Source organism: Bos indicus x Bos taurus, chromosome 3, assembly GCF_003369695.1.
Source record: "Bos indicus x Bos taurus breed Angus x Brahman F1 hybrid chromosome 3, Bos_hybrid_MaternalHap_v2.0, whole genome shotgun sequence".
NCBI lineage: Eukaryota > Metazoa > Chordata > Mammalia > Artiodactyla > Bovidae > Bos > Bos indicus x Bos taurus.
In genome coordinates this window covers 98,395,013-98,414,042 of record NC_040078.1, presented here as the reverse complement: position 1 = coordinate 98,414,042, position 19,030 = coordinate 98,395,013, and the positions used below count along the sequence as shown (strand labels likewise).

At 47.5% G+C, this 19,030-nt stretch overlaps 1 protein-coding gene and 1 non-coding gene across 3 annotated transcripts in view; both read right to left on the bottom strand.

Moving 5' to 3' along the window:
• TRABD2B (TraB domain containing 2B) overlaps positions 1–1,684 on the bottom strand; it is a 221,495-nt gene extending 219,811 nt beyond the window's left edge. Inside the window, exon 1 of one of the 2 annotated variants that reach the window (XM_027537329.1) lies at positions 1,107–1,684. In XM_027537329.1, the coding sequence (XP_027393130.1) occupies positions 1,107–1,208 (102 nt within the window). In that variant the 5' untranslated portion in view covers positions 1,209–1,684. The remainder of the gene's footprint in view (positions 1–1,106) is intronic. The other variant, XM_027537328.1, reaches the window with a different exon arrangement.
• A 14,000-nt stretch (positions 1,685–15,684) lies between these two features.
• On the bottom strand, positions 15,685–15,791 carry LOC113890663. Its single transcript, XR_003510609.1, has one exon. It is a non-coding gene; the product is annotated as a U6 spliceosomal RNA (small nuclear RNA).
• Between the last annotated feature and the right edge of the window lie 3,239 nt (positions 15,792–19,030).

Genomic DNA, 19,030 nt, shown 5'->3' with positions numbered 1-19,030 from the left:
CTCCAATCCAGTTTAAGTCCAGGGGTCAAGGGACATGAGAAAGGGTCTCTGGTGTCCCTCAGGCAGTCATTTTCCACCCTGGAACACCCCCTGGACTGTCCACTGCCCGCCACCACCTGCAAGCTTTCCGTCAACTCATAACATTTTTCTGCCTGATTCTAGTACAAAAGAAAAGTATCTGTTGGGGTGGGAAAAGGGAATAGTACCTTACTTTACCAACAGCCAACAAATGTAAATCTCAGCATCCTGGTGAGAGGCTAGCACTGAGGACTCTGCCTGTCGCCAAGCTCCCTGTTTCCATACAAGTCAGGTCGCTGGAGGTGCACCTTGCCCAAGGTCAACTAACTGGGCTGCCAGTGAGGACCCTACAGACGGTTTCCTGCTCCCTGGTCTCCAATCCAGGGCTATTTTCAAGGCACTAATTTACACTTTGAGGGAGAAAGACTGAGGGAAATCAAGGGATTCCTTAGTTTGGAAGGAAAATTAGGAAACCTAGTAATTACTCAATCCCCAAAGAAATATTAGGCCAGCATGTCCTGGCACTTTCTTTTCCTCTCCTCTGGAATCTTCATCCTTTTTGTGAAACCAGGGGCACTTGGGAGCGTGGGTGCTGGGGTCTGGGCTAGAGATGCAGAAAGTTTGCCTGAGGTCACCGGTGGGGATCAAGAGAAAGAGGGGAGCTTGCGAGGAGTCTGGGCGTGTGTGAACGAGAGGAAGGCGCAGAGAAGAGAAAGGCAAGGAACTGCAGAAACAGTGTCAGAAGTGGGAAGAGAGGAACCAGAGGGTAAAGACGGATCAAAGTAAGACGGGAGTCCAAAAGGGCACAGAGAGGAAAGGTCCAAGCAGGACCGAAAGTCCGAGGAGAGCCCGAGAGCGTCAGCGGGTGGGGAAGGAGCTGGAGAGGGAGCGCCCCAACTCGGTTCCCCGCACGGGGCAGGAGCTCGGGAGGCAGAAGCCAGGGCAGGGCGCCCGAGGCACTGCCCGGAGCGCAGAGGTGGAACGGGTGGGCCGAAGTGGGTGCGGAAGGCAGGACCCCCAAACCATCGTCCCCGAGGGGCTGGAGTGGCCGGGCGGCCGGGAGAGTGGCCGGGCGGGCGCTCGCTCACCGATCCGGGCGGCCGGCACTGTCCTCCGTCCGGGGGCTGCGGGCGGGCGCGGGCGGTGGCCAGGAGGGCGGCGAGCAGCGGCCCTGCCAGGGCGGCGTGCATCCTGCCGGGCCTGCGGGGCGCGGGGGACCGTCCTGGGAGGCGCCCCCTCAGCGGGGCAGGCAGCCCCCGGCTGGGCACAGAGGTTCCTCCGCAGCGCGGGGCTCCGGACGCGGGATGCCGGGAGCCCTTTGGGGCGTGGCCGTATGTCCCTGCCGGACCCGGGGGTCCCTTTGGGGCGGGGCTCCGTCTGCGGTAAGAGGGGGATCCTCTGGGGCGGGGCCCCCTCACCGCGGCGCGCCGCCCGCTTGGACGAGCCCCGGGGCTGTGAGAGCGCGCCGGGGTCCCGGGACGCGCGGAGGTCCCGGAGCTGCGTCGCGGTCCAGGGGTGCGCGGTGTTCCGGAGCAGTACCGGGACGGCGGGCGCGCGAGGACCCGGGGTTATGCTGGGGACCCGGGGCGCGCAAGGGTCCCAGGGGTGCGCGGTGCTCCAGGGGGCGCGCGGTGGGACAAGTGCGGAGGCGGGCGCGGCGGGGGCGGGGGTCGGGTCTGGGGCGCCCGGTGGCCCCCGAGCGGGGCTCAGAGGGGCGGCGGGCGGCCGCGCGGCCGCTGCCCGGGCTCCGCCATGCTGCTCCGCGGCCGGGAGGGAAGGAGAGAGGAGGGCGGGAGAGCGGCGCGGAGCCGGGCCGGGCGGGGGGCTGGGGCCGCCGGGGCGGGGGGAGGGGAGGACCCGGCGCGGGGGGCGGGGGGCCGGGGCCGCGCCGGGCCGGGCCGGGCCGGGCCGGGCCGCAGGGAGTCCGGGCGAGCTCTGCGCCCGGGCGCGGCGAGGCGGGGTCTGATGGGCATGGCAGGCGCTCGCTCGCTCCTCTCCTGTTCCCTCGCTCGCTACCTCATACACACGCGCGGAGGGAGGCGAAGCCCGCAGCAGCCACTTCCCAACTTTCCAAACTTCCCAGCGCAACTTTTTCCTCTCCTCCCCTGCCCGCGCCTCCTCCTCGATCTCCCTCCCTCCTCCCTTCGCCAGCTCCCCTCCGGGCCGCAGCTTCCGCGCGCGGCCACCAGAGGGCGCCAGGGCCGATATCCGAAAGGCCAACTTCAATCCGCTCCGCTCTGGACTCCACTGGCCCGGGCAGAGGCAAACGTGGGGACATGGACCAGACAAGTCCTGGAGCCGTGAACAGCGAGAGAGGAGAGGGACAGGAGTGGGTCGGCGCTCCCAGACTGGCTGGAAGGCAGCACTCAAAGGAAATCCCCGGAAGCTGGTATCTACAACTTTGTATCAAACCCCTGTTCCCAATGCTGGCACGTGATTAGTAGGTGTTCTGCAGACACTAGCTGCGTTAAAACCGAACAACAAAATGATCTTCCTCAAAATTTCTTCATACTTAAACCATTTAAACAGCTTTATCCATCTATATCTTTGTACCACACAGGATCCTGGTGAGGGGTCCTGCAAGGGTGAGTATCAATATCCCAGTTCCTTAGACTTTAAAAGTTGAAAGAGCCCTTAAAACCAGCCTCCTTCAGTTCTGGAGAGGCAAATGAAACTTAGAGAAGGCCAAGAGGCAAGACCCAAGCCTCTGGATGGTTTCCAGCCAAGAGGGAAACTGAGTCATGGGCACTACTGCTTACTTATGTTGAGAAGAGTTCACTGACTCTTTCTAGCCTGAGGATAGAGACTGGAGGAAGAATGAGGTGAAGTTGTCAGAGCCCTCAGCCTACGCAGGAGGGTAGATAGGGACAAACATGCAAATAGGTAATTAAAATATGGACGGTAAGTACCGGAAGAGACAGAAGCACGGAGAAATGGGAACAGAGAGAAAAGTGTCCTCATTCAGCCCCAGGGCTCAGGGAAGACTCCTGGGAGTGGTCTTGAAGGAGAAGTCAGGGGTAGCTGAGTAAAGGAGCAGGGGCCAAGCTGAGTAAGGAGCAGGTGGGAGAGCACGGGTACCTGCAGGGGACTGCTAGCAGTTAGGCATGGCTGGAGCAAAAACCCAGTGGTAAGAATTTAAGTTGTGTCCTTTGGCCAGGCATTGTACTTGGTACGTACTAGGCGATGGGGAATCATTGCAAGACTTGAAGTAGAAGGTGGCTGGGACCAATATGCTTTTAGGAGGCCTGGAGTGGAGGGGTCAGACTGAAGGTAGACGGATCATCGAATAGACGGGCAGTGAGTGGAGAGGGCCCAGGACTCCTGGCTCTCCCATGCCTCCCACTGCTTCAGGCAGCAGGGAGAGCAGCTGGAGCATGGCCACTCTAGACGCTGAGCAGGATCACTGGGCTGCAGGGGCTGAAAAGTTTCTGGAGCTCAGGACCTAGATCTTTGGTGGGAAACCGAGAAGGTAAGGAGGGGCTGCCAGAGACTTCCAGGCTGACTCACCTGAGATCGTCATTTCTGAAGGTCAGAAATAATGTCTGTGGGCAGTTTCATCTGGTTCCACCTGCTGGGTGTCAAAGCCACGTCAACTCTTTGCTATGCACACATCTGGTGACAGATGCAGATCAGGCCAAAGGGTCCGGATGGTGTGAGAGAACAGCCTGGCTCCGTGCTTCCCACACACCGAGCTCTGAGAACTGCAGCTGCGACAAAAGAGTCCTTTAAAGAGCCTCCACTCCTCAAGGCTCCAAAACTCCCTGCAAAGTCAGCACTCCCTGTGGCGAGGATGAGGTGAAAAGCCTGGGGAGTGGGAGGAGGATTTAATTCCACTGAGAGTGCGTGTGATGGTCTTCACGGGGACCTAGAGCACAAGGCAAATCGTAGTAACAAAGGACATGATGAAACTAAACGGAACCCAGTAGTTAGAGTGATGGTGCACATGACTATGTGCACGAGTTTTTAAAACGTTCCAGGGCTTTTTCCCTAAAATTATAAACGTTTCATTGGGTAATTATCATGAGAGCCAGTTATGACTTTCTCCTCCATGGTCCTTTACTATGGCTGGGTGACCAGGTCAAAACAATTAACTTCTCTGTGCCTCTCTTGCTTCACCCCATTTCTTGCCCTCACTATTTGTCTGAGTCAGCGTGTACAATAACACTTTGGGATCCTCACTGGTATGTATGGTTACTGATACTATTACTGAGATGCAAGAACAAACAAGCTTTTCCACTCCTAGGTACATAGCCGAGAAAACTGAAAGCATCCGTTCTCACAAAAACTTGTACACAAATGTTGATAGTAGCACTGTTCAAAATAGCTAAAAGGGAGAACTAACCCAAATGTCCATTAACTGATGAGTGGCTATACCAAATGTGGTCGGGTCATTCAATGGAATACTATTTGGCCATAAAAAAGAATGAAGTGGTGATGCATGCTACAGTATGGCTCAATCTTGAAAAGATTATGCTAAATAAAAGAAGCCAGTCACAAAAAGGCATATATAATATGATTCCACTATATGAAATGTCCAGAATAGGCGCATATATAGAGGCAGAGAGTCTACTGGTGGTTGCTTCAGCCAAGGAGGAATGCAGAGATGGGGGTCGGTGGGGAGGAAGGACCGTGGTTAAAGGAAGCTGTATTTCTTTGGAAAATAATGAAACTATTCTAAAATTGACTGTTGTGATGGTTGCACAACTCTGTGACTATACTAAAAAACCCAGTATATTTTATAGTTTAAATGGGTGAATTGTATGGTATGTGAGTTTTATTTCCATAAACTTGTTACTCCCAAAGAAGAACAAACTACTTTGAGGCCCCAGGAGAGGGTGGTCCTCAAGAATAGGGGTTTCTGTGTTTTCAAACAATTTTTTCCCCCACCTGGTATATGGTGAGCAGCCCCAGATGAGCTATCTTAAAGTCCTAGAAATTCCACAGGCTTCTGCTAACCTCTCCCTGAGTGGCTTCAGGTGGTGGAGCTGTCCTGGCTAGACCTTAGTTGCCTGGTCATCAAGATGGACAGCGCAGGGAACAGAGACCATTAAAGGTCTTCTGTGCCCAACACTCGAGTCCAGAAGTCCATACCACTGCCTGCCCAGGGACCTGTAGGCAGGATGGGAAGGGGCACAGGGCTCAGGAGGCAGGCAGTGGACTCAGATGCCTGCCTTCTCTCCCCGGTCATATCCGGCCCACTTGCCTTTGATTGCATTTTAATTGAGTTGTTCAATCAGGTGGGTACCAGGAATCTGAAGGCTTTAACAGCCGAGGCAGAAACAGAAGCCTTGTAGCAGAACTAAACCAACAAAGTCTGCCTCTTGAGCAGATCCAGGAGCCCCCGTCCTGTCGAAGGGCGTCTCTCAGGCAGGGAGGTCAGGGGCTCCCCTGCTGGGCTGGACCAAAGGAGAAGCTTTGCTCTGAGCCCGAGGGCTGCCCTCTCGTCCAGCCATCGCCTTGGTCGTGGGCCACACTGGTATTTTCCAGTGGACCTGGTGTGGCCTAACTCCCAGTTCCAGCTCTATCTCAGATGTGCCCTACTTCTACCCACCCCCAAGCTCTGTCTTCCCCAGTCTTTTAAAAAATATTTTTATTTATTTGGGTCAACCAAGTCTTAGTTGCAGCATGTGCAGTATGTGGGATCTAGTTCCCCGACCAGGGGTAGAACCCGGGCCTCAGACACAGGGAGCACGGAGTCTTAGCCACTGGACCACCAGGGAAGTGCCCTTACCCTAGTCTTAGTGGGTTGGAAGTTAATCTTTGAAGGTTGAAGGTCATGATGTCCTTGGGAGATGGGAAAGACGGGAAGAGGATTCTGAGACCGTGCAGGGATCAGTAGTGCTTAATACACTAGAGTGGTAGAAAGAACCAGGAAAAAAGGCAGAGGCTGAGATGATTCCCAAAGGGTATCCATTCTCTCACAGGAGTGGGGAAATACACACCACAGAAGTGCAACCAAGGAGCAGACTTGCCAGATTAGATGGTGTTCGTTAAAAACAGAAAGTTCTACTAGATCTGGCCCAGTGGGGGAGCAGGACACAGAGGAATCAGCCCAGAGTTCTGTCCTCAGGGAGCTTGCCACCCAGGGAGGGAGACAGAGGTACCCACAAATAGCACTTTGGGAAACAGATGGGGGCTGAGGGAGAGCAGCAACCTTAGGAGAGAAGAAAGTCAGGCTTAGGAGAAAGGAGGCCAGCAAAGGTCTTGCTGAGAAGGTGATGTTTGAGTTGATCTCTAAGGATGAGCAGTATTTGGACAGGGGGTGTGAGGAATGGAAGGTCATTTCAGACAGTGGGAACAGTGTGTGCAAAGGCAGGGAGGTATAAGTGTTTGGCTTACTGGGAATGCCATAAGCTAGAACTTGAGAACCATTGAGGAGGATCAGAAATAAGACTGCGCCGGGAAGGGTCATGTATGACCTTGGAAAGCCGTTCATCTTGCCCTTCAGAGGATGCGATCGTCTTGGGTTATTCTCCATAAATTGTGCTAACTGAGGGTAGCGAACATGTCAGGTTCCTGAAGAGATGCATTCACAGCCCTGTGTGTGCAGCCATCAGTGATGGAAGAAAAATGATCTGCATTGACTCTGTTAACTTACAAATAGTTATGGGCCCTCATGTCTGCAGGCATGAAGGAACACAATCCTGACCTCTGGCTACCTGCAATTATTGAACAACACAAAAAGTATTCAGGTGACTAGTTACAATGCATCTCAGTGCCAAGTGAATCATGTAGTAATCGTAAAAGTTCAGGAAAAGCCAGTGAGAACTGGAAGGTCAGGGGCATTAAACCAGGAGGCATGGGATTTGTATTTGGCTATAGAGGAAAATGGGATTTAAAGAGGTGGAAAGAGCCTTGTTTGCAACCCAGTTAAACGGAATGATGAAAGCAAAGAGGCAGAGGAGGGTCAGGGCCTAGGACATTCTGCCTGAAGAAGAGGGGTGATGTTGAGAATGGGTTGTGGTGGGGATGGGGTGATATGGACCAGGTCTCTGCAAATGAAGGAGGAGTAAGAGCTGGGGATTATCATAGACCAGTTCTGTGCCGGATTCTTTATCTAAAGCAGGGGACCCCAGCCTCCAGGATCTGATAATCTGAGGTGGAGCTGAGTAATAGTAATAGAAGTAAAGTGCATAATGCATGTAGTGTGCTTGAATCATCTCAAAGCCATCCCTCTGACCCAGGTCCATGGAAAAATTGTCTTCCATGAAACTGGTCCCTGGTGCCAAAAAAGTTGGGGCCCACTGATCTAAAGGATCTCAGCAACACTGTGGGACAGGTATTTTTACCCCCATTTTAAAGACGATGAAACTGAGTCTCAGAGGGGACATATGACATATTCAAGTAACACAGCTGGTAATTTGAAGTTCTAGACTGCCTGGTTCTTTCTGCTGAACCACTCACTTCCTTTAAGACACCAGTGGGAAGGTAGTGAAAGGTGTTTGAGCCAGACTGGGTGCATCTGGTGAACACACACACACGGTCACTGGGGGACACATTCACACCACATGTGGCACATCCTGGGCTGTCTCCTGATCTCATTAGGACAGTGGGACATTTGTCATTTAGGAAACTTTTGCCTTTCTCTTTAGCCCGAGCCATCTGAGGCTCTAGTCCTCTATTTAGGCATTAGTAGAAGTATGGAAAGGGAAAAAAGAAATGTGATGCTTGAAACAAAATACCCCATCGAGCTGACCACTAAATAGCACTTAGACCCCAAGTATACACACAGCTGCTTTATGTAATGAAGGCTGTGGACCATGTTCCTGGATATAAAATAACAAACCACATATAACGTTTTACATAGCTGTGTAATTAGCACGGATCTGTGAGTGTGTGAGCTGACCGGGGTGAGGGAAGGGGGGCTCAAGCCTCTAGTGAAGTGAGCTGGAAGGAAGAGCATGTGCTGTTGGACCAAGAAGATGGGGGTTTGAATCCTTGCTGCCCACGTTGCAGTACTAAGACCTTGGGCAATTTATTTAAACTCTGCGAACTTCCAGTTTCATATCCGTCAATAGGTGTAAAAGTATATGCCTTATTGCAAATGGTTTGACCCTTCTTGCCCCTAGAGGAACGTTTGGCAATATCTGAAGATATTTTTGGTTATCATAATTGGGAAGGTGCCACTGGCATCTAGTAGGCAGAGCCTGGGGTGCTGTTAAACATCCTACAACGCACAGGATGGTCTTCCCAGGTGGCTCAGTGGTTAAGAACCCACCTGTCAATCCCTGAGTCGGGAATATCCCCTGTAGAAGGAAATGGCAACCCACACCAATATTCTTGCCTGGGAAATCCCATGGATAGAGGAGCCGGATGGGCTATAGTCCGTAGGGGGTTACAAAGAGCTGGACGCTACTAAGCAACTGCTGCTGCTACTGCTGCTGCTGCTGCTAAGTCGCTTCAGTTGTGTCCGACTCTGTGCAACCCCAGAGATGGCAGCCCACCAGGCTTCCCATCCCTGGGATTCTCCAGGCAAGAACACTGGAGTGGCTTGCCATTTCCTTCTCCAATGCATGAAAGTGAAAAGTGAAAGTGAAGTCGCTCAGGTTGTCTACTTGAAAGTTACACAGTCGTGTCCGACTCCTAGCGACCCCATGGACTGCAGCCTACCAGGCTCCTCCGTCCATGGGGTTTTCCAGGCAAGAGTACTGGAGTGGGGTGCCATTGCCTTCTCCGACTAAGTAACTAAACAACAACAAAAAATGATATCTAAATATTTCAATTAATAATTCCTGGCAAAGGCTGAATCACAACAGTTTGAGGAAATGCTGATTGTCTGAACCCTGATGATTCGATCAGTGTAACTCAGACATTAGCTCCTGAGTGTGTATTGCTGATTTGACCACGATTGCATTTTTTTATTGTGCTTAAATACATATAACATAAAATTTACCATCTTTAAGTACATGGTTCTATAGCAGTAAGTACAGATGACCCTTAAACAATGTAGAGGTTAGGGGTGCCACCCCTCTATGCAGTTGAAAATCTGAGTATAATATCGGTCCTTTATCCATGGCTCCACATTCAAGGATCCAGCCAGCCACAGATCATGTGGTATTGCAGTATTTGCTACAGAAAAAGTCCTGCATATAGGTGGATCTGAGCAGTTCAAATCCTCATTGTTCGGTGGTCAACTGTATATTCATAGTGTTATGCAACCAGTCTCCAGAACTCTTTTCCTCTTGGCAAAACAGAAACTCTGTATCCATTAAACAGCAACTCCAATCTTCCCTCCCTCCAGCCTTTGTCAGCTGTCATTCTAATTTGTCTCTCTGAATTTGATTATTCTAGATACCTAGGGCTTCCCTGGTTACTCAGCTTGTAAAGAATCCGCCTACAATGCAAGAGACTCCAGTTTGATTCCTGGGTCAGGAAGATCCCCTGGAGAAGGGATAGGCTACCTACTCCAGTATTCTTGGGCTTTCCTCGTGGCTCAGACAGTAAAGAATCCACCTGCAATGCAAGAGATCTAGGTTTGATCCCTGGGTTGGGAAGATCCCCTGGAGGAGGGCATGGGAACCACTCAAGTATTCTTGCCTGGAGAATCCCTCATGGACAGAGGTACCTGGTGGGCTACCAAGGTGTCCATGGGGTTGCAAAGAGTCCCACACGACTGAGCGACTAAGCACAGCAATAGAGATTGGGAAATTGGAGCCCCAAACTTGATCAAAATCCCCCAGCCAGTCCATGGCAGAGCCAGATTTGAACCATGGCAGGGTGACCCCAGAGGCTGACACAAGCTGAACAAAATTCATGTACCGGCTCCAGCATCTGGACCTTGGCAAGGATGACGACTTCTATAAAGAGGGAAAGAGGATTTCGTCATTCATTAATGCGACACATATGTGTTGAGAGTCGAATCAGTGCTAAGGCATTGGTGAACAAGATAGGCAGAGATCTACCCACAATGGCCTTACTTTCTAGGTCATGAAGAAAAACAAGAAAGGAGTAACCCAGACCAGTGGGAGAGAGTGTGACTGGTGGATGCTGAGGAGTCTGCTGTGAGAGGAGCTGAGGGAAGAGCATTCCCAGCAGAGGGACCAGCCTGCACAAAGCCCAGAGGGAGGGACCACTTCAGTGTGTTCAGGAAACATAAGATTCCAGCGAAGCTTGCCTGCAGGAGGGGGGAAATTCTAAGAGATCACATTAGAGAGATGGGAGGGGCCAGATGAAGTAAGGGTTTGAAGGTCAAAGTAAGGAGTTGGAATTCCAGCTTTACTAAGAAACTGTGTGTGTGTGTGTGTGTGATTGTGTGTGAATTGATCAGTCATGTCTGAGTGTGTCAGTTGCAACCCTGTGGACTGTAGCCCACGAGGCTCCTCCATCCATGGGTTTTTCCAGGTAAGAATACAAAAGTGGGTTGCCCTTCTCTTCACCAGGGGATCTTCCTGACCCAGGGGTTGAACCCAGGTCTTCTGCATTGCAGGCATTCCCACCAGGGAAGCCCAAGAAACCATAGGAGGCCTTTAAAGAAAGCAACACAATCTGATTCACATTTTTAAAAGCTGGTTTAGACTTTGGTGGCTCAGAGGGTAAAGCGTCTGCCTGCAGTGCAGGAGACCTGGGTTCGATCCTTGGGTCAGCAAGATCCCCTGGAGAAGGAAGTGGCAACCCACTCAAGTACTCTTGCCTGGAAAATCCCATGGATGGAGGATCCTGGTAGACTACAGTCCATGGGATCGCAAAGAGTTGGGGACACGACTGAGCGACTTCACTTTCATGGAGGTTGGTGAAGTGGCAAGTGAAGATTTCCAGGAGTCCAGTAAAAGCAGGAGGTGAGGTTGGTGGCGGTTCGGTCCAAGATGCGTGTAGTGAAACCGGAGGAAAGTGAGCAGGTTTGGGTTGAGGAAAGAGAGGGAAGTGAGGAGGTGGACATGGCCCATTCAGGCAGCTCTTGCTTAGACTGTTGTGGGAAAGAAATAGACTGGAGAAAGAACGCGGATCAGTGGAGAGACTTAAAATCACAACCCTATGGTGTTTGTGTGCCAGTGTGAAGAATCCAGCAGACAGGAAAGAGTTTGTGATCCCAGAGCGAGAAGGCCTCCGTGGAGGAGTCCTTGAGAAGCACTAGAGCAGGTAAGAGGCTTGAGATCCAGAGATAATGGAGGATCCCATCCTTGTTAAGATGTTTCGTCTGTTATTACCAGAGCGCAGGCAGCAAGCATGTGAATGTTGTAAGTAGTTCAGAAAGCTGTTCTGAAATACTTCTTCCTCAGAAATATCAGTGCCATGTCGTGGGCCACTGGTCAGCCCCTAGCCCTGAACACTGATCCAGACTGAGTTCTGGCCCCTAGACTGGATATCTAATCCTTTATTCATGAGGGAGACCCTGGGAATGACCACGGATGACTCAATGTAACCCATCTCTACAGCCAAAAAGACCACTTGAAGCAAAGTAGTTGATATTCCGCAACCAGGAAGGATCAATAAATGAAGCCTGCCTTAAGACAGTGTCCAGAAGTGGCATCCCCAGGACTTGAGAGGGTTAAGAGTAGAACTATTTTTGAGGAGTGTCTTAATAGGAAGATAGCTAAGAGACTGGGGCTTCGTAGGTGGTTCAGCAGTAAAGTGGTTCAGCCTGCAATGCAAGAGATGGAGGTTCTATCCCTGGGTGGGGAGGATCCCCTAGAGAAGGAAATGACAACTCACTCCAGGGTTCTTGCCTGGGAAATCCCATGGACAGAGGAGCCACAGTCCATGAGGTCGCAAAGAGTTGGATATGACTTAACAACTAAGCAACAAAAACAACAAGCCAAGAGGCCTTTCAAAATGGGTCAAAGGTTGGACTTCATTAGAATGAGAGGCCCAGACTGACATAAGATGTTACTGAGATTGTTAACAAGGACTCAAGCAGAGTGAAGAGTGGGGTAAGTGGGGTTACTGATGGTCAAGTAAATCTAGGAACGAGTGACTTGCAGCTTTTTCCTTTTTTGTGGGTCCTTGTAGGACTAATGTTGCTTGTGCAATTAGGCTTATACATTTATGTGGTAATTAAGAGTTTATAACTCTTAATTATATGCTGTATAAGAAGAGGCTTCACAACTCCTAGCCTAATCCCTGAGACCTCAATTTCCTCATCTGTGAAGTAAGAACAGTAGTAACACAGCACACAGGTGTGTTGTGGGGATCAAGCTGTTGGATGTGAAGGTGCTTTGTGTACTGTCAAGGGCATGAATGTTACTTTTATGATGATTATTAATTATATTGATAGCAAGAGGCTTCTAAAATATCTCCTCTCTTTTGATAAACACTTTCATGGTCTTCTAAGAAGTTACGAAAGAGCATGAGTCATCTGAGACACAGATGCCTTTTGGAAGAGGTCATGAGTGTCCACAGAAGAGTGGCACCCAGAGTCACTGCACCGAGCATTTGGGTGGGTGGTGCCTTGCACAAGGGCACTCTTAGTGGGCAGTGAAATCCAGGGCAAGGGGCTGCATCTATGTTTGATTCCAAAAGGCACAATTCAGGCTGGCAGTGGCTCTGATAACACCGGCCTGCAAACTTCCTCAAATATTTAATGCTTGCTTGACCTTTGTTGTTCAGTCGCTAAGTTGTATCCAGCTCTTTGCAAGCCCATGGACTTCAGCACACCAGGATCCCTGTCCTCCACTGTCTCCCAGAGTTTGCTCAAATCAATGTCCACTGAGTTGGTTATGCTATTTAACCGTTTCATCCTGTGCTGCCCCCTTCCCTTTATGCCCTTAGTCTTTCCCAGCATCAGGGTCTTTTCCAATGAATCAGCATCAGGTGACTTGCATCAGGTGGCTAAAGTGTTGGAGCTTTAGCTTGAGCATCATTCCTTCCAATGAATATTCAGGGTTGATTTCCTTTAGGATTGACTGGTTTGATCTCCTTGTAGTCCAAGGAGACTCTCACGAGTCTTCTCCAGCACCACGATTTAAAAGCATCAATTCTTTGGCTCTCAGCATTCTTTATGGTCCAACCCTCACATATGTACATGACTACTGGAAAAACCATAGCTTTGACTATATGGACCTTTGTCAGCAAAGTGAGGCCTCTGTTTTTTAATATGCTGTCTAGGTTGGTCATAGCTTTCCTTCCAAGGAGCAAGTGTCTTTTAATTTCATGGCTGCAGTCACCATCTGTAGTGATTTTGTGAAAGTGAAACTCTCTCAGTTGTGTCTGACTTTTTGCAACCCCATGGACTATACAGTCCACGGAATTCTCCAGGCCAGATTACTGGAGTGGCTAGCGGTTCCCTTTTCCAGGGGATCTTGCCAACTCAGGGGTAGAACCCAGGTCTCCTGCATTTCAGGTGGATTTTTTACCAGCTGAGCCACCAGGGAAACCCAAGAATACTGGAGTGGGTAGCTTATCCCTTCTCCAGTGAATCTTCCCGACCCAGGAATTGAACCAGGGTCTCCTGCATTACAGGTGGATTCTTTAGCAGCTGAGCTACTCGGGAAACCCACAGTGATTTTGGAGCCCAAGAAAATAAAGTCTGTCACTGTTTCTATTGTTTCCTCATCTATTTGCTATGAAGTGATAAGACCAGATGCCATGATCTTAGTTTTCTGAATGTTGAGTTTTAAGCCAGCTTTTTCACTCTCCTCTTTCAGTTTCATCAAGAGGCCCTTTAGTTCATCTTTGCTTTCTGCCATAAGGGTGGTGTCATCTGCATATCTGAGGTTATTGATATTTCTCCCAGCAATCTTGATTGCAGCTTGTGCTTCATCCAGCCTGGCATTTTGCATGATGTACTCTGCATATGAGTTAAATAAGTAGTGTGACAATATACAGCCTTGACGTACTCCTTTCCCAATTAGGAACTGGTCTGTTTTTCTAACTGTTAGAACTGTCTAACTGCCTGTTAGAACTGTCTGGTTCTAACTGTTGTTTCTTGATCTGCATATAGGTTTTGCAGGAGGCAGGTAAGGTGGCCTGGTATTACAATGTCTTGAAGAATTTTCCACAGCTTGTTGTGACCCACACAGTCAAAGGCTTTAGCATAGTCAATGAAGCAGAAGTAGATGTTTTTCTGAAATTCTCTTACTTTTTCTTTGATCCAACGGATGTTGGCAATTTGATCTCTGGTTCCTCTGCCTTTTCGAAATCCAACTTGAACATGAAGTCCTCGGTTCATGTACTATTGAAGCCTAGCTTGGAGGATTCTGAGCATTACTTTGCTAGTGTGTGAGATGAGTGCAATTGTGCGGTAGTTTGAACATTTTTTGGCATTGTCTTTCTTTGGGATTGGAATGAAAACTGACCTCTTCCAGTCCTGTGGCCACTGCTGAGTTTTCCAAATTTGTTGGCATATTGAGTACAGCACTTTCACAGCATCATCTTTTAGGATTTGAAATATCTCAGCTGTAATTCCATCACTTCCACTAGCTTTGTTCGTAGTGAGGATTCCTAAAGCCCACCTGACTTCACACTCCAAGATGTCTGGCTCTAGGTGAGTTATCATGCCATCATGGTTATCTGGGTCATGAAGATCTTTTCTGTATAGTTCTTATGTGTATTCTTGCCACCTCTTCTTAATATCTTTTACTTCTGTTAGGTCCATACCATTTCTGTCCTTTATTGTGCCCATCTTTGTATGAAATGTTCCCTTGGTATTTCTAATTTTCTTGAAGTGATTTCTAGTCTTTCCCATTCTATTGTTTTCCTCTATTTCTTTACATTGATCACTTAGGAAGAGTTTCTTATCTCTCCTTGCTATTCTATGGACCTCTACATTCAAATGGGTATCTTTCTTTTCTGCTTTGCCTTTAGCTTCTCTTCTTTTCTCAGCTATTTTTAAGGCCTCCTCAGATAACCGTTTTGCCTTTTTGCATTTCATTTTCTTGGGGATGGTTTTGACCACCGCCTCCTGTACAGTGTCACAAACCTTAATCCATAATTCTTCAGGCACTCTGTCTATCAAATCTAATCCCTTGAATCTATTTGTCACATCCACTATATAATCATAAGGGATTTGATTTAGGTCATACCTGAATGGTCTAGTGGTTTCCCCTACTTTCTTCAATTTAAGTCTGAATTTTGTGATAAGGAGTTCATGATCTGAGCTGCAGTCAGCTCCTGGTCTTATTTTTTCCCTGTCATTCTACCTCCTCACCGATTCTTGGTCTTGTCCATATTTGTAATTATAGTCATGCTAGTGGGTGTGAAGTGGTATCCCACTGTGGTTTCAGTCTGCATGACTAATGATGTTAAGCATATTTTCCTCTGTTTATTTGACATTGTTATACCTTCTTTAGTGAGTCACTTGTTGAAATGTTTTGCTCGTTTGTATCAGGCTGTTTGTTTGGCTTTTTACTGAGGTGTGTTAGTTCTTTTTTTTTTTAATTTTTTATTATTATGATTATTTTTTTTACTTTATAATATTGTATTGGTTTTGCCATACATCAACATGCATCCGCCACGGGTGTACACACGTGTTCCCCATCCTGAACCCCGCTCCCACCTCCCTCCCCATACCATCCCTCTGGGTCATCCCAGTGCACCAGCCCCAAGCTTCCTGTATCCTGCATCGAACCTGGACTGGCGATTCGTTTCTTATATGACATTATACACATTTTAATGCCATTCTCCTAAATCATACCCCCCCCCCCACCCCGGCCCCGACAGAGTCCAAAAGACTGTTCTATCTGGGTCTCTTTTGCTGTCTCTCATACAGGGTTGTCGTTACCATCTTTCTAAAAAAATATGGAACGCTTCACGAATTTGCGTGTCATCCTTGTGCAGGGGCCATGCTAATCTTCTCTGTATCGTTCCAATTTTAGTATATGTGCTGCTGAAGCGAGCACGATGCGTTAGTTCTTTAGGTATTCTGTTTGCAAGTCTTTTGTTAAACATAGTTTTGCAAATATTTTCTCCCAGTGCATGGCTTGTATTTTCATTTTCTTAATAGGGACTTATGAAGAGCAAATTTTGAAGAAATCTAAGCTATCAATTTTTTCATTTTATAATTTGTGTTTTGGGTATCTTATTTAAGAAATCTCGGCCTAACCCATGGTCGTTAAGATTTTCTCTCCTCTGTTTTCTTCTAGAAGCTTTATAGTTTTAGGTTTTATACTTAGGTCAGTGATCCATTTTTAGTTGAATTTGTATGAAGTGCGAAGGGCGAATCGAGGTCTTCTTTTTCTTCTTCTTTTTTCCTTCTTTTTGGAAATGGATATCCATTGTTCTAGCATCACTTGTTGAAAAGATCGTCCTTTCTATATTGAATCATCTTGGCACCCTTATCAAAAATCATTGGTTATTTATGCATGGCACATATTTGGACTCTTCTTTGAATTTAGATATCTGTATTTATAGGAACTCCACACTTTAAAAAAATTGCTATAGCCTTATACTTAGTCGGAGAAGGCAATGGCACCCCACTCCAGTACTTTTGCCTAGAAAATCCCATGGATGGAGGAGCCTGGTAGGCTGCAGTCCATGGGGTCGCTAGAGTCGGAAACGACTGAGCAACTTCACTTTCACTTTTCACTTTCATGCATTGGAGAAGGAAATGGCAAGCCACTCCAGTGTTCTTGCCTGGAGAATCCCAGGGATGGGAAGCCTGGTTGGCTGCCGTCTATGGGGTTGCACAGAGTCGGACATGACTAAAGCGACACAGCAGCAGCAATATACTTAGTCAAAAAACTGGGCAGTATAAATTTTCCAACCTTGTTCTTCATTTATGTATTTGTATGGCTACCTTGAATCATTTGAATTTTCATACAGATTTTTGAATCAGTTTGTCTATTTTTGGACACAAGCTTGCTGAGACTTTGATTTAAATTGCAATGATGATTGCAATGATTCTCCAGATTTACACCTTAAAAACACTGTCTTCTGATACATAAGTATGGCTAATCTCTCTGTAGTTTTTTTTTTTTTTTTTTTACTTCCCCTCAGTGATCTTTTGAGGTTTTTAGTGTATACAACCTGCCATCCTTTGTAAAACCATTCCGTAAGTATTTCATCATTTCTGATGCTCTTAAAAATAGCCTTTAAAAATCTTCAGTTTATGATTGTACTTTCCAAGTATATAAAATACAACTGTATTTCGTTTATTTTTCTTATCTCCCATAATATTGCATATTCTGAATCTATTGCAATGATCATGTGGATCTCTGATGATATCCCCTCTCCATGGCCAAACTTCTCTGGGAAAGGGGTATGGTTACTACCATGCAGAAAGGCCAGCCTCTCAGAGCAAGAGTAGAGTAGAGAACAGTGGAGAAGGGATTGGAGGGGAAAGTAGAATCTAGCACAACACATGTGTGTGAGAATGGCTGTGTCTGAGCTCTCTGTTCTGTACTAGCGGCGTATTTGCCCAAGTGTTCTTGTATCAGTACCACAGTGCGTTTATACTGTGGTTTTGTATCATGTCAGTATCTGGGAAGGTGAGTTTTCCTCCCTTCATTTTTCTTTTTTCAGTGTTTAAAGCGTTTAGCTTAAATCCATTTGTATTCCTCCCTGTATATTTTCGAATAAGTAGACTGAGTTCTCAAAAAAATCAATTGGAATTCTGATTGACCTTGTGTTAAATGTTTATACTGATTTCAGAGAAGAGACATGATTTTTTTTAATGCTAAGTCCGCCCTGTCCAAGAACAGGAATGTGTCTGCTTATTCAGATAATCTGTGTCCTATGCTAGTGTTACAGTCTTTTTCACAGTGGTATGCTGTATTCTGGGTTAAATGAATTCCTGGATACTTTCTATGTTGTTGCAACAACAAATGGTGCGAATATTTAGGAAGCACAGGTCCCGCGTTGGATGCTAGGAACATAGTAGTGAACATGACCTTGTCCCTGGTCTCATGGAGCTGACTCTGCAAAGACAGACATCGCCCATGTAAACAGACAAATGGACGGCCACACACTGTGAAGAGTGTGCTGAAGCGAAGGCCCAGCTTTCCACCCTGGCCCTCTGCCTCCTCAGTGTCATTTCTCAGGGCTCCGTGTCGCTGCTCTTACAAAGATCCCAGCCAGATGTCAGGGAAGCAGGGTTTCCAGTTCCAGATCTGATTCTATCTAGCCAGCTTTTTCGTCTTCAGAATGAAGAGTTGGACTACACACCCTTTGCAGACTCTTCCAGCTCCATCCACCATCTTTTGTTTCTTCCTTCTCTCTGTTTTTCTTCCTTCTTTTTTTGTCTCTCTCTCCTTCCCTTCTTCCCCCTCTTTCCTCCCCCACTTTCTTTCATGATTGAGTATGAAGCAAAGAATAGTATTACCTTGGGGACAGAAACTGCTTCATTTTCTTAAACCTGTCTAGTTTTAAGTGTTGTTGAATTGCTCAGACCAAATGCCTACAGTAAAACATGCAGGTGTGACTCGGGAGTAGAATTCATGCTGGAGATGGACAGATGAGAAGATACACTGAAACTCATTATGTGAGTAAGACCACTTAGAAAAAGTGTGTAAAATAAGAAAAGAGAGCGAAGGATTAAGAGTAGAAACCAAAGACTGAGTCATTTAAAGTAAAATTAGAGAGAGGAAAGGTCTTTCAGAGGAAAATTGCCATAGGTTTATTTTTATAAGGCTAAGTCGTAAAGAATCCTCTTGCCAATACTGGAGATGTGAGTTCGATCCCTGGGTCAGGAAGATCCCCTGGAGAAGGAAATGGCAAGCCACCCCATTATTCTTGCCTGGAGAATCCCCTGGACAGAGGAGCCTAGCAGGCTATAGTCCATGGGGTCACAAAAGAGTCAAACAAGACATAGCAACTAAATAATAAAGACACTTTGGAAGGAAGTTTTATGATTCATAATCTTTTAGAATTCTTTTTTACATCATCCTCACTCTGGAAGGAAACTGGTCAAATTGATGGCCTTCTATGATTCAAAAATATAGCACTGATTTTTAATCATTTTGTTAACAAGATGCTGGAGAAAGCCATCTCAGTCCTCACTGACTCAAGTTCCTTATCTGAAAAGTGGGCATGATAAGGCTTATTTGACAAGGCTGTGATGAATGTAAAATTTGAGTCTAGGAAAGTAAGAAATTTCTATGGAATGAGGAAATATTAGTATAATCATTTTGTATGATAACAC